The sequence below is a fragment of the Dunckerocampus dactyliophorus genome, chromosome 16 (genome assembly GCF_027744805.1).
Source record: "Dunckerocampus dactyliophorus isolate RoL2022-P2 chromosome 16, RoL_Ddac_1.1, whole genome shotgun sequence".
NCBI lineage: Eukaryota > Metazoa > Chordata > Actinopteri > Syngnathiformes > Syngnathidae > Dunckerocampus > Dunckerocampus dactyliophorus.
Window position 1 is genome coordinate 1,441,371 of NC_072834.1, and position 14,732 is coordinate 1,456,102.

At 44.2% G+C, this 14,732-nt stretch overlaps 1 protein-coding gene across 2 annotated transcripts in view; it reads left to right on the forward strand.

Annotated features, from left to right (window-relative positions):
• Window positions 1–1,438: 1,438 nt before the first annotated feature.
• The window catches only part of spns2 (SPNS lysolipid transporter 2, sphingosine-1-phosphate), a 67,386-nt gene continuing 54,092 nt past the window's right edge, over window positions 1,439–14,732 (forward strand). The window contains exon 1 of one of the 2 annotated variants that reach the window (XM_054754339.1): window positions 1,439–2,291. In XM_054754339.1, the coding sequence (XP_054610314.1) occupies window positions 2,060–2,291 (232 nt within the window). In that variant the 5' untranslated portion in view covers window positions 1,439–2,059. The remainder of the gene's footprint in view (window positions 2,292–14,732) is intronic. The other variant, XM_054754341.1, reaches the window with a different exon arrangement.

Here is a 14,732-nt window from a genome sequence, read left to right on the forward strand (position 1 = left end):
AAGAGACAGCTCATTACGGCACGTAATGGGACGCCTATAAAGACGCTATTTAAACGCTATGTTCTGGTTTTATATACATGCCGTGACCATGTAGTACCAGGTACATTCAGGATAACATGTAGTACTTACAGTATTTTGGTCCTTTTCAGTATTGAACGCCATTGAGTTCAGGAAATAACTCACAGCAAAACACAAAGGTGATGTCCGTGTCTTTAACGACAGTAAAAGTAACCTTAAATGTCCATTTATCCCTCTCATTCACCATTTCTATGCAATTAGAATTGCCTTATGCATGTAAAACTATAATTGTAAAACTATAAAAACATGTTTTTGGTTGACATTTTTGGGACGTGTGGCGTAACTGCGTCAAAGAAGTACAGAGTCAAGCTAATGGGCTGCTAACAAGGGCATTTTGTGATGCTGTTAAAAGGTTAAAAATTAATCGCATTATTCACTTATTTTGTGGGTATTTATGTTGTAGTTCATGTTTTTTAGTATTTATTTGTCATTGGTTAGCCAAGGCAATTGGGTGACATGTTATCTTACAAATGAAAGGCAACGGTAACAAGGATGCAATTCTCTTTCTTTCGCAAGCTGTGTGAATCACCGATCGGGGCGGCGGGCATTCATGTAAAGTCTTGTCTCGGGCAACACCTGTCAACTGGTGGGTTGGGACCCAAAAGTGGGCACCCGATCCATTCCGGGTGGGTCGCAGGCAGCAAGTGAAAAATTCCAATAAAATATGTAATATATTGTATAATGGAGCAAGATTTCAGTCATATTCCTCGTTTCCTTGACAATAATAATATAATACAAATAAATTGTAATAAAAATGACTTAAATAAAAATGTAAAACCATCAATTACAACTAAAAACAACTTAAATAAAAGCATAAAAAATAAATACAAATAAAATGACTTTTGTAAAAGTAATACAAATGTCATCAAAATAACAATGACTTACATAAAAATGCAAAAAATAATTAAAATAACAATAGCTTACACAAAAGCAAAAAAATACAAATCCATAAAAATAAGTAAATTAAAGTGTAAGAGCAATCGAAATAAATACAAATGTAAAATGACGAATAAAAGTGTAAAAATAAAAGATTAAAATGACTTCAATAAAAACGGTAAAAAGTACATAAAAATGACTTAAATAAAAGTGTGATACATAATAGAAAAATACAAATAAAAGTGTAAAATATTAATAAAAATAAAATAAATTAAAAGTGTAAAAGTATTTTTTTAATTACTCAAAATAACAATGACTTAAATTAAAATGCAAAACATAATACAAAAATAATTCAAAGAGCTTACATAAAAGCAAAAAAAATCATACAAATAAGTCAATAAAAGTGTCAAAATAATCGAAATAAATACGAACTTAAAATGACTTAGAAGTGTAAAAAATAATACAAATGAAAATGCCTTCAATAAAAGTGGGTTGCCACTTATTGACCATTGGAAAAATGCGGGGTCCAAGTTGAGAGCATTTGAGAACCCCCGGTCTCGGGCACCACATCGGGTTGCTGCCAGCCACCGTAAACGAGTTTATCATTTATGTAGAATGTAATATTGTACAAATCAAATGAAATATAATAATATACCGCACTGCCTCTACGAATGTGATAAGAAAAAGAGCGTAAAGAAGTCCTGAAGCGTAGTCACACCCAGTCTTCCCCATCAGCTATCTTATCCAGCCCCTCCACACTCTCCGCAGTAGTTTCCCCTGCATCTGCAGCCTAATCAGGTGTGCTTCCCTCATTGGCTGCAGGACGTACACGGGCGTGGTCTACGTAATATCACCACGCCCCCTGCGCTCGCCTTGCTTGACAGGAGGGAAAAAAAAGTCAAGTCAGGAGCGCGCTGGCGGTCAGTCACTGCACACTGGTGGAAAAATATGATCCCGACAGGAGCTCATCCTGCGCTCCAGCTCTTAGGACAACTAGACTAGACTAGACTAGACTAGACTAGACGACTAATTCCAAGGCTGGTCTTTGTACAAGTATTTCTTCCCCCTCTCCGTTTTCTTTCTCGCTGTCACTTTGCGCCAGAAAATGTGCGTGGACGGCGATGGATGCCAGCTGGAAGCCTGCAGCAGTTCCGATGAGGTGCGCACGCTGTCGGGCAGCATGAGCCCGGCGCTCAAATCCAACCCGGACCTTCACGCCTGCAAACCCGGGCAGAAATTTCGCGCCGCGCTGCTCCGGTGCCGCTCACCGGCTGCCGCTGCTGGGATCCTCAGTTTTGGGAACGTCCTCAATTACATGGACAGATACACTGTAGCTGGTAAGAGAGCTCTTTTATTCAATCTTTATTTGTACAACTAGTAAGCATTCGGCAATAAAATAGTCCTAAATCTGCTTTCACTGGACAGATTGTCCATGCATGAATTGTCTTCAGTCTTTATCAGCTCACCTCAGCTGAGACGGGCGGAACAATGGGATTGCCTCAGCGCAGTGGACATCCACTTGCTGTGTGTTTGCATGCTTGTAACCACTGTGTGCTGATTTAATCAAGCCCATCTCTCAAGGAAATGCGTTACTGTGGACCAGTGATTACACCCCACGCAGCAGATAATCACTGATCGATCAACTGACGCGACTCTCCTTCCATGTGACGGTAGACACGGTAGATGCTCCAAATGGATTTGACGAGGAGAAAACGTGCCATCACTTCCTGGGGGGTGTGGAGATGGAGGTTTTGTTCAGTATTGTGAGCTCCAGCTCGCTTGTGAGATGCTGAGATGAGGCAATGGGGTGTTAATCCTCCTCAAGTGCCTGCATTTCTTCACTCTGCTACGTGGATGCTCGCGCGTTGCATTTAATACAAACTGCGATCATTGCTGCTGCACAACATCATGCGGGGAAGTGCTGTATTGGCTTGATGCACTCGCACCTAATTGGTAGATATCCGTGTTGGTGTGAGAGCTCCAGGGTCAGTGTGACAAGCATGAGAGGGTGTCGATGATCACTGCAGCCCAGACATGAGCCGCTTGAACCGCATCCTTAGGAATGACATCTGATCTTAGCATCAGCCTCAGCTGATGGCTTGAATGTGTCTGTTTCTTCACATCTCAACAAAAAAAAGCGTCAATTTGGCCCTGAGGCAGGTGGAATCCCCCATGTGACTGTGTCCTAACTTTTCGGAGCATGAGTCGCGGTCATCATGCTGTGACAGAAGTCGAGTTCATCGGGCGGATGTGGGTGTGGCACCTGAATTCTGCAGGGCCGTTTTGCATTATGTATGGACAGAATGTGCATTGGACCCTCACAGAGCTTGTGTACCCGGACATACAGCATGAGCTTATGCGCCGCTCCATCTCCTTCAATCTCTCTGCCAGGCTTTCTCTCCTCCCCTGCTGGGCGAGCGACATGGCAGTAGTAATTAGATGGTGGAAGCTTCCCAACACAGCGTGTCCGGTCTTTTCTCTAGGATGAATGTTTGCGGTCAAGTCGCTTATACAAAAAATAATGCAAAACATAGAAAAGGACCGGTGTGTGGAAGTCAGCTATGTGAACCACTGCACTGAAGGAAAGAAATGGTGTTTGCTTTCTGTTTCCTCTGTCATTTTCCCAAATCCTACTCATCCTAATCCCAAGTCAATTAGGCAGACATGAGCGCACACCCTCAGAAAGCATGCACACAGAATAAATGCCCCCCCCCCCCCCCTACCCCCACCCGCCCGCACATCCACACACACCCAGACCACCATTCCGGGGATGAATGAGAGGGGAGTTGTGATGGGAGGAGGGGCTGGCTGCTGCAGTGGAAGGCAGGCCGTTAGAAGAAAGTGGACGTAGAATGCAGGCTGCATTAAGATGAAGAGAGGCCACACCCCCTCCTCCGCCTGAACGTCAAAAGGTCTTTGTACCGACAGCCATGACTGGAGTGTGTGTGTGGATCACTAAAGCATTGTCGGTGCGACAGAGAGTGACCCTTCAGACGCCGGAGCTTTTTCTGCCTTGCAAGAATGATGTGAAAATTGCGCCCAGCGATGTGCAGCGCTGCCAAAGACTTGAAGCTTTCTGTTCATCCCTGGTGTCAAAAATGAAACCAAACGGCCGTAGAGAACGTGCCACACTCCCTTGTGAAGTCAAAGAGAGTGTGAAGTCAAAAATGGAAGCAAATATTGCGTATTTCTGCTTAAATTAAGCGTTTTCAAGTGTACAAACGGGCTAAATGAGCTAAAATACGAATAGAGGTTATTCAGAAGAGGCATTCAAAGACATGATATGTAGCGTTGGCTCACACTGCCGGTCAATTCCGATTTATTTCAAACGCAACTCAAGCCTCATTGGTATGTGGACACAGATCCCAGCTACTGCAGTCTGAACGCTGAGGTTGCGTACATCGTCAAAAGTGCGTATTTTCTCGTGCAAAACGTGGGTAAAGGTACTCACCAATGGAGGCAAAAGTTATTCTTGTCATCCGTTTGTCAAACGTTTTTTCAAAAAAGTGTCCTTGAAATGGTCAGAAACACACAAAGGACACACTGAATTGAAGGGCATCGTACGCTGCGGTGTGAACGTAGCCTAGATGTCAGTCATGTTGTTCATGTTTGGTGAGAGACACAAGCACCAGTCTTGATTGCCATGTTTGAATTATCTGACAACAGGCACAATAATCCCTAAGAAAAATCCCTAAAAAAGACACGGGCTACTCTTGTGGCTGTAACCAACGCCAAGCTAAAACTCAACTCTGAACCACCTTATTTATGTCTTAAATGGCGTATTTCTCTTATTATGTCCACTACATTGAGTAATACAAGTGTAAAAGTGACTATAGGGGTGTTATTTTAGGTCTGGAGGGCTCTAATAATGTTACAGGTTACAGTAAACAGGTTGTCTGTGCTGTAACTACAAAAATATTCCATTTATCAAAAAGGAATCCTACTTTGCGGAAATTCACTTATCATGGTCGTCTCCGGGACCAATTAGCCGCGATAAAGAAGGGATTGCTGTTTACTGATATTGTCCAGCACTTCATTAGCGATACCAATACAGGCAGCAGCTCCTCCCTGAAACTAATGTCATGTGATGAACACATTATGCTTTTTTTATGGATGCATTTCACAGATAAACACGGTTTGCGCACTGCAATGTGCATTGAACGTTATAGAAAAAGTAACAACGCCTAATACGATGGAGTCGGGCCCTGTTTAGTGCGTGTGTAACCATTCTAAATGAGCCCCCTGGTGTTGTGTAGCGCGTGCGAGACACACTGTGGTCTAAATACAAACAAGACTTCAGGTTTGGTGAAGGAAGGCGGTACCAAATGACAACAGCCACGTTCATTTTAAGCTCAGCTGAGTCACAGAGCTGACGTAGAGTGCCCTGTGCTCCTTTTATGACTGTCTGTGACGCAGACAAGGCTGCATTATACCGTGCACCGTTGTGGGTGCATGAGGGTCTTTCCTTGGTGACCTCAAGGGATGTCAGTGTATCATGTAGAGGGAAAATGGCAATCTGAGTGTAAAACTCATTTATTCCTAGATTACAGTGCACGTGAATCAACGTTTTCATGTAAATATGCAAGATTACAGCCGGTGGCTGATTTCCATCTTCAGTCCCTGAGGGCAGGTGGATGTTAAGGGCAGCAAGAATAACATTTGACGTAAAACAAGAGAAAAATATCCATGCGACTGCGTGCACTTGACAGAACCATGCATTTGGGGAGGCATAAAGTGCTTTAAGTGTTGAAGTGCTTCCTTTCCAACCTCCGTGCACCATAGCTGAAATGAGCCAGTTGTCTGTACTGGTGCAAGGACATAAATCTATTATCGTGCACTGTCCCCTAACTTTAAAGCGTTAAATCACCTATAAATACTTTTGCTGTTTTATTACATTCAGGGCACCACTACATTTAATTTAATTTGAGCTAGCTTTGAACCCTTAAATCCTAGCGTTGGTTGCACAGCAGACACCCCTCAAGCTTATCATAAAGAAGGGATTAAGCCTTTTTTCCAGAGAATATGAGGATATGCGAGGCAGACACTCGGCACTTTAAGTTATTTGCAACCTTGATCTCTTTTACAGTCTAGTGTGCGCCCCCCCAGAGCCAGCGAAGGAGGTAATTTAAGGGCCGCATGGTAATCTGTTGTGAATCAGGCATGTTGGGGAGCTGCAGATTAGGGCTGGCTTCATGCACGTGAAAAAGCACGTCAAGCTGTCATTCTCAGAATGCGCCAAAACAAGGACGCATCCCATTGGGCAAGCGGAGGAGCTCCGCTTGTGAACTTTTGGCATCTTGTGCTTAGACGTAGACGAGCTTGTGGTGATAATCCTCTTAAGACAAGCTCTTTGTCACGCAGGACTAAAGATGTAGCGATACATCCAGTCTGACAGGCTATGTATTTGGTTATCATCACAATCCAAACCGGACTCGGGCCTCTCTTCCAGCATTAACACTCGCCGTGGTTACGGGGGTAAATGCGGCACGTATTTCCTCGCCGCTACATGATTTCCTGTCTGATGTCACGCACCGCAGCAGTCTGGTGTGTGTGGAAGTGCTCACTGGAGTGGAAAGGCAACAAGTTTCAGTTCCACGGTGGCTAGAAAAGGCGTGAAGATAGCGACATGCAACTCGGTATGAATCAAAGAACAGCAGAGTCGCCGCTCGCCACTTCGCGGGTCTAAGACTGCTAACAAATGGCTAAATGACGTAAAATACAAATACAGTTTAAGTCAGGGGTGCTCACGCTTTTTCAGCCTGCAAGCACGTCCTAAAGATGCACCTCCTCTATAGAAAATCCGTATATTTTTACTGTCTTGATCAATATGAGTATTTATGTACGTTGTATCGGAGTGCACGCGCTTTTCCAGCATGCAAGTTATAAGTCGACATGATCTATCTCTGTAAAAGATATAATGTGTATATTACATCTTAACCGGTAAACTTTTAAAGTACAATACTAAATATTAATGATTAATATGTCACATTCGCAGTTTCAAAGTTTGAAAGTAGCTGATATCATTCACAAAGAATCCACAATTCAATAAACATAAGTACACATAATTCCTCAATATTTCTATGCAGAACCTCAGTAGTATGTCTTCACAATGGCTCCGTAACGTTGATCATCCATCCATCCATCCATTTTCTATGCCGCTTCTCCTCACTCGGGTCGGGGAGCTATGCTGGAGCCTATCCCAGCTGACTTTGGGCGACCGGCGGGGTACACCCTGGACTGGTCGCCATTCACGCTCACATTCATACCTATGCACAATTCAGAGTCACTAACATGCTAACACGTTTTTGGAATGTTGGAGTTGGAATGCCCGGAGAAAACCCACGCACACACGAGGAGAACATGCAAACTCCACACAGAGATGCCCAACAGAGATTTGATCTCCAGACTGTGACTGTGTGGCCAACATGCTAACCACTAGACCACCGTGCGGCCCTTGGTTATGCATACAGCTCATGTATTACGTCCAGTTAGCATTTGCTATCAAACGTTACAGATGTACAAGACATGAAAATGATGATGCAAAAGACAACGCAGCCGAAGTCAAAGCAACGTATTAAAAAGGTTTCAGCAACGGGCACATTTTCCAAGGGCAAGGGCAAGGTCAATCACAAACCTCCACCATTCATTCTTTTTGGAAAAACGAGGGAGCGATGTTTGAACCGCGGTGTAGCGAGGGACGACTGCATGTGGGAATCATTGGTGCGTATGGATTTTTTTTGGGGGGGGGCGTTAATTGTTAGCTTTTCCAGTTTTCTCAGTAAGATTGAGTGTGCGAGTTGAGTATGTAAACTGGGGGAGGCGGTGTGTGGACCTTCTGCTGGGTCTTGTTTCATTTCTTTTCACACATGAAAGGTCTGCACACACAAGCAGCGGGGAATTGACTTTTTATTGCTGCCGCCGCTTTCTTCTGATTTCTCGCTGTTTCCAATTAGATGATCCGCTTTGGTTGACTTTTACTGCACGTCAACAACATTTAATGTATTTTTGTTTTAGGTTTTTGTACTGTGGTGTTAAAAAAGAACCACTGACAAGCACATGGTGGACGTTTCCCACATATTTCTTAGTAATCTCTTTATTTCTGTGTCCTAGCGTGCTGCACAGTGAGCAAACACTGTGTGTGTTCTTAAGGCTCCAATTTAGCTGACGTCTGTAATAGAAACCAATGGAATTAGACAGTGCTCCTTCCTCTGCCCCTGCAGATTCTTTCATGTGGCCGCCCCGGATTTTTACCATCAAGCAAACACACTCCCCTTGCATCAGCTTTCACCGCAGACGTGGACTCCATATGGAAGGGAACCGTGGAAAGTCACTTTTTGGTTCCTCTTGATTTGGGCATCTCCAAAACGTCACACATTGCCATTACATCCGAGCCCGCCGCGGGGGAGCTGGAGCCTACCTATCCCAGCTGACGTTGGCCGAACACTAGTCAGCAGTCAACCACAGCTTGTGCGGGAGTCAGGCGACTCAGCCATTGGACCGTCACGGCCTTCCATTCTAACCACATGCGGTGGATGCCGCACATTTACACGTACCATAGCGTACCTACGCAGTGCACGTTGTTTTCTGCGTGTAAAACTGTCTTTGCACAACTACAAAAACGTCTTTTTGTGTAAACATTTTTGGGTATCTGGAGTTATTATCAACCCATTCAACACCAAAGATGTGTTTATACGTTTTTAGAAACTCGAACCGCCTCATCCCAAAGACGTCTTTTACGTTGTTTTTGCACGAGAGGCGAAAAGAGATGTCAGTTTCAAAGCAGTTTTAAGCCATAAAAACGGCCACAAGGTGGCAGAGGTGCATTTGATAAGAGCTCGGCATGGGTGTTTTGCAAAAAAACACACTCGACAGCAAGGAGGATGTGGAAGAGCGTGGAGGAGTGTTGCGTGCAGAATGTTACGCACTGTAGGGAAAAGTAAAATAGTAAATAGTTCATGGTGTTGTGTTTGTAAATAAATGGTTATTTTGATGTAAAACAACCCCTGTTTAGATATTTGAGCTGTCACAAAATATGTGTGTCAAAGTGAAAGTTACATTTGAAATGTATCTTTAGTTGGGAACTGATATTTTCCTGAAACTTACCGACGTTCTACTGCTGATTACTAAAGAACACAAAAAGGTAGAAACAAACTATTTTTTTCTGATGGGAGACGGGAGTCTAATCTTTCTTTTGGTGGGTTCCATGCGTGTATAGCCATAGAACACGATAGTCTGTGTGCCTTGAAAGATCAGTCTAAATGCTCTACTGAAGAGGTTGGGTTGTCTTCTGAAAAATGGCTGGGAGTGAATGAGTTCATTGGATTTACATGATTTTTATGGGAAAACTTGAGTATATTCCTGTTTGGGTCGGACATTCCGGAACGCCTTGACGACGCTAACCGAGGTTCCGCTGTGTAAAGTCGTTTGATGAGCTCCTACCTCCTTGACATCCATTTTTAATGTTTCTGTTGTGAGGCTCGTGTGTTGACATCCTGAGATTTCAAACCAAAGTGGTGTTAAGAGCTTCCATGTGGCTCCTTCAGCGTGCAGGTAGGGCCTTATCCTTTAAATTGGCGGCTGCTTCTTATCTTTTCAGCGTCCGGTAGCTTGTCGAGTCAACGGCTCGCTCAAGCAGCTTGTTGATCTTTGACATGTTAAGGAGGCTCGCAGCCTGATAATCACTGGGCGAGAGATACGCCAGGGGTTTCGCACTTGGCCGTGTAAGGCACACTGTCAAGTAATAATTCCAATCTGGACTCCCTGAATTCCATTTCTTCAGGCGGTTGCTGCAAACCGGCCCTGCGGTGTTTCAGAATAAATAAATAACAGCGGTAGAGACGCCGTGTGATTTTTACATGTCGACTGTGATTTGGTTTTAGTCACGCGGCTGACCTTTTGGCTGCTAATGCTACATTTCCATTTCCTTCAGCCGCACCAAGCATGCCATTCCACAAATGGTACAACAAAATGCATTCAGCAAGATGCACACTGATCTGGGATCAGGGCTGTCCCGATGTTTCCACCCAGGGCCCAATGCTGAAAAATGAAAGGATGTGCAGGCCATGTGCGCGTGTAGAAAGACTACAAAAGCGTGATGAATATATATTTAAAGGCAAAGCTTTGTGGTACTTTTAGGTATCAGTATTAGCAGTATTTTTCCTTCTTCCTCTATTTTTCCTATTTTGCTGGGGATTTTATGGTTTTCATTTCATTTCTACACTGTGCTGCGGGCCAGTAAAAAAGAGCCACGGGCCACAAATAGCCCCCAGGCCACACCCCTGTCTTGGATCAACAAAACGCTTGTCATTGAGGGACAAACGGTACGGTAATAATCAAGTAATTAAGACTTATGTTGCCTTCATAGATTAGTCTTTTTAAAGAAATTAGATGTTTTAAAAATCTAAAACTGTTTGATTATTATTATGTACGTAAAGAAAGTAGTTGGAAATTAAAAAAACAGCAACAATGTAAAAAAAAATAAATAAATAGCTGTAATTTTTTATGACAATAAAGTCCAAATGTTAAAAAAGTCACAATTTTGTGAGAATAAATAATGTCATAGTAGCAGTTCTATCGTAATAACAGGACTAAACGGCTTTTTAGGAGCACAGAGTCGCAATATTATGAGAAACAAACAAAACAAAGAATAAAGTTGCAAGTTTTGGGAAATTGAAAAAGTATGGATGCTCCGATTGGGGTTTTATGCTGCCGATTCTGATACCGACCATCCCTGACACCGATCACATGGGGCAACGTCAGGGCTGCTGTTAGACAATTAAGGGCCCCTGGCCAGTAGGAAATTATTAAAAAAGAAACTTTTTTTTCCCTTTATTTGTGTGAAACCATTTTTGGACCATTTGACACAAAGCTGAATTTAGCTGGACGCGTGTTTTGGAGTGATAGGAATACTCCAAATAGAAATGACTTCCATAAAAGTGGGTCGTGACTAAATGAGCGTTAGAGAAAGTGGGCCCCAGGCTGCGGCCGTGCAGTCGCTCTATAATATGAACTCATGTGTATGACAGCTGCCATTAAAGTACGTGGTACTTTTATTTACAGCGGCCCGCCTTCAGGAATAAAGATAATCTTTCCTCGTATTTACATGTGATAGTACCAACATCCCAGCTGGGGGGGGATTATATAATATTTTCTATTCAGGCGCAGGGCAAAGCTCTCTCTGTATGTGTATGGACTCTTGTTCCGTCACCTTTCTTGTTTGAAGAAGAGGGGAGGACCTTTTTGGTAATGCCTTAGGTCAGCGTTGGTTTTACTAGTACTACTGACTAGCATCATGTCCGCCCGCGTCACAGTTGCAGTTTTCATGCTGATTCCAAGTCACATGATCCAGGTACCCATTGCCTCCGCCACCACTCCAAAATGAACGCAGTGAATTGGCAACGCTGAACACGTGCACGGGCGTTTAGCTTGTTGCAGCAGCACTGCACTGCGGTTCAAAGGTTCATTTCAGTGTTTAATGACTGACTTGTTAGTGTGCGAGGCCTGAGGACTGTGCAGGACGTGTGTGGGGGCTGCTGTAATGATGCAAGGGATCGCTAGCTAGCGTAGAGGCAGAAATGACGCTTTGACTCATTTCGCCACACCCCGTCAACGCAGCTCCAGTTTTCACTTGTTAATAACGTCGTCCACATTTGGCCCAAAAGCGGATTTATGCTGATGTCAAAAATAAAAAAACGGCCAGGCGGTTAAACACTGAACGTCGCAGGTGACAAATAATGACTTGTTTCGCTTATGCCGACAACCGCTTATGTCGAGTCAGCCGGTGCTGAACGGGTTCTACTGTGTAAGTGCGACGGTGTGGGGATGATTTTGACGGGGAGTCAGACGGAAGTCTGGGGACGGTAATGACACGTTCAGCTCTCGTATTTATAAACCTCTGAATTTGTAGCATGGAAATCCATGAGAAAGGACACAAGAGAAGTTCTTATTTATGGGCCAAATGTAGTCGTTAGTGCTGAGGGCTGCCCGTAAGGGAATCCTTTTTCATGTATTGGACTGGAAGCGGTGATGTTCTTTTTTTTTGTGCAGACGTCGCACGTAGGAGACGTGGTGACATTCCAGTACGCACGGCCCAGAAACCAAAACCACATTTAGCATTTGATGGTCTGTGCCTATTAAAAAGCTATACGATGTGTTTTTTTTCTTACTTTTTTTTTTTCACACCAAAAACAAACCACATCTTCTTCGAGAATGACTTTGCTAGGCACCCACACCATCAGATTATTTTCACAGCAGAAAGACACACACGGCTTCATCAGTGCGTAATTAAAGTTGTCTTTCGTTAATCAAAACCTTTGAGCCGGTCTGAGCTTATCTCGGCTGTTTGTAATAATTCCACAGCAAGGATGTTTCAGCTGATTCATACCGGTATCAAAGCGAAACGTGTGGAGAAATACAAGCTCATCAAAAATAGACAATGACTTGAATCGGCATCAGACTTCCAGGCAGGCTTCTTCTGCTGTGAATCAGTGATAACACGGACCAGGTGGCTGTTGGTGACACACGCACATCACACATGATCCCATTTCCATCACTCATTCACGTCCATCACTTAACCCCGAGCCGTACTTTATCTTTAATGCAGAGTTTCCATCAAATATCGTGTTGTTTTTACCTGCCCCAGAAACACGCACGTCTAAGTCAGGGATGTCCAAGCTTATTTCACCGAGGGCCGCACACAGAATCATTCGAAGGATGCACGGTGCCACTTTGATACATTTTGTCCATTAAAGCTGCTGAAACCAATGTAGGCCGATGCAGTGTTCCCCACAGGACGTGAGGGGCGCCGCCTTGGTTAGCATCAGTAATCCGTTCCAGAAAGTCAAACTCAAACCATAATGTATGCTAACCGAAAAAAAAGAAAAGAAAAATGTACGCAGGCGAGGCAAAATGTTGGAGTACATTTTTGACGTAAACCAAAACACACGCACATGGGAACATATGCTGACTGAGGTTCCATGTTTCTTGCTTAAACCGGACAATGTACGTGAACCGAGGAGAAATTTTGGCATAAATTTTGCTGAGTAAGCAACTCTTGCTTCATCTTGTTTCTTCTTTTTCTGGCAGACCCGGCGCGTTATAACGTGTTTATGAGCGAGGGCAAACACTTGAATATGTGCTAAGCTACCTCAGCAAAGCATCTTTGCTTTGTGTTTTAGTGAATGAGCCTGATATCTAATAATACCGTGTATCTCATTAATTATGCATTTCACCTTATTTTGCAGAGTAAGAAACAAGCTGCGGGCCACACTTTGGACACGGCTGATCTAAGCAATGCACACAAACACAGTACTCCCCCCCCAACCCCCGTCTCTGGACAGCGTTACAGCAAAAGTCAACTATCTGCAAAGCTATTGTCCAGATAGTCTCGGTTACGTTTGGTCTTATCGCACACAGATGTGTGCTGGGAAGGTCCAGTTCAACGCCCTGCAGTGTTTAATGGAGACCACCTTGCTTGTCAGCCCCCTCAAATACCTTTGCCTGGCTTCAGTGCCCCTCCTACCATTTCATCTGATGCCTGATCTCCAGTGAACAAGTGGGCTAGCCCCGCCATGGATTATTGATGAGCTATAGGTTCAGTCTGCTCTCCTGGCGCTTCACCGTGTATTCTCACTACAGCCATCAAATATTTAGCACGTACTGGCTGGGACTAATGCCCCCCAAGCTCCGGATCTGAATGAAAGCCTTTAATTAGTGAAAGAAAATGGTAGATTTGATCATTGTGCAGGACTGGGGGGGTCTGCATTGCAAGAATCACTGCTTTGAATGGAAGTGCTTGGCACAACTGGTGCATATTCTCCGTTTCTTCTCACATCCTACTACTCAACAAGGACTTCCCACCTCTTGTTATTTCTGTGGGGGTGGAATCCACCTCAATAAGCAGTGAAGCCTGACCATGAAGTCAGCGCTGATGCGTTTCTCAAGACTTTTGCAGCACATTTCCTTTCTGTGTGGCAGGAAAAAGCATTGAAATGAAGGAAAAAAAACAAAAAAAAACGGCTTCCTCGCCCATTGTGGCCACACGGCAAGGGAGGAGAACGGTCGGTCAGGAGCCCAACGGCCACAGTCGGACATTTTTGTGGTCGGCTTCTCTTCGCTTCAGTCTTAACCGCTTTACATGGCGGCCCTTTTCTGCGCGTTGTTTGTCTCTCTCATGCTCGTATCTAAAAACTGATCACAAGAACAACCCAAACATGCACTTTCTCCTTAGTTATTATATTTCCTGCTCTGGTCTCTCACTGACTATTTATACTGACTGGGTGATCGCCCTCCTTCGCCGGAATGAAGGGGGAAGGACGGAGCCACATGAGCACGGCGGTCTACCGCTGCACGCCAGATCCTGGCCAGAATGAATGACTTCCATCCCTTTCACTCACACACACACACACAGAGCGTGAAATCACGGGTAAGACGAGAGCACGCGCACACACACACACACACACACACACACACACACACACACGGTGCTACATCCAGTGTATGTAAACAGGGAAACAAATGCTTCACTCGCTGGTCACCCTAAGTGACTTTTTAAGGCCATCACCTATTTCCATTTGCTCTTAAACTGGACCGCTATTCTCTCCTTGCTTTAACCTACTTTCCCGGGCAGAAATAGAACCTGGAGATCCACCAGTCTCTGCTGGGGATCCACCATAAAAAACAAAAACAAAAAACCTGTCCTCTGCAAGAGTGGTTCTCAACTGGTGGGTCGGGGGCCCAAGAGTGGCTCGATTCTGTGTGGGTCAGAAATGACGACTTTA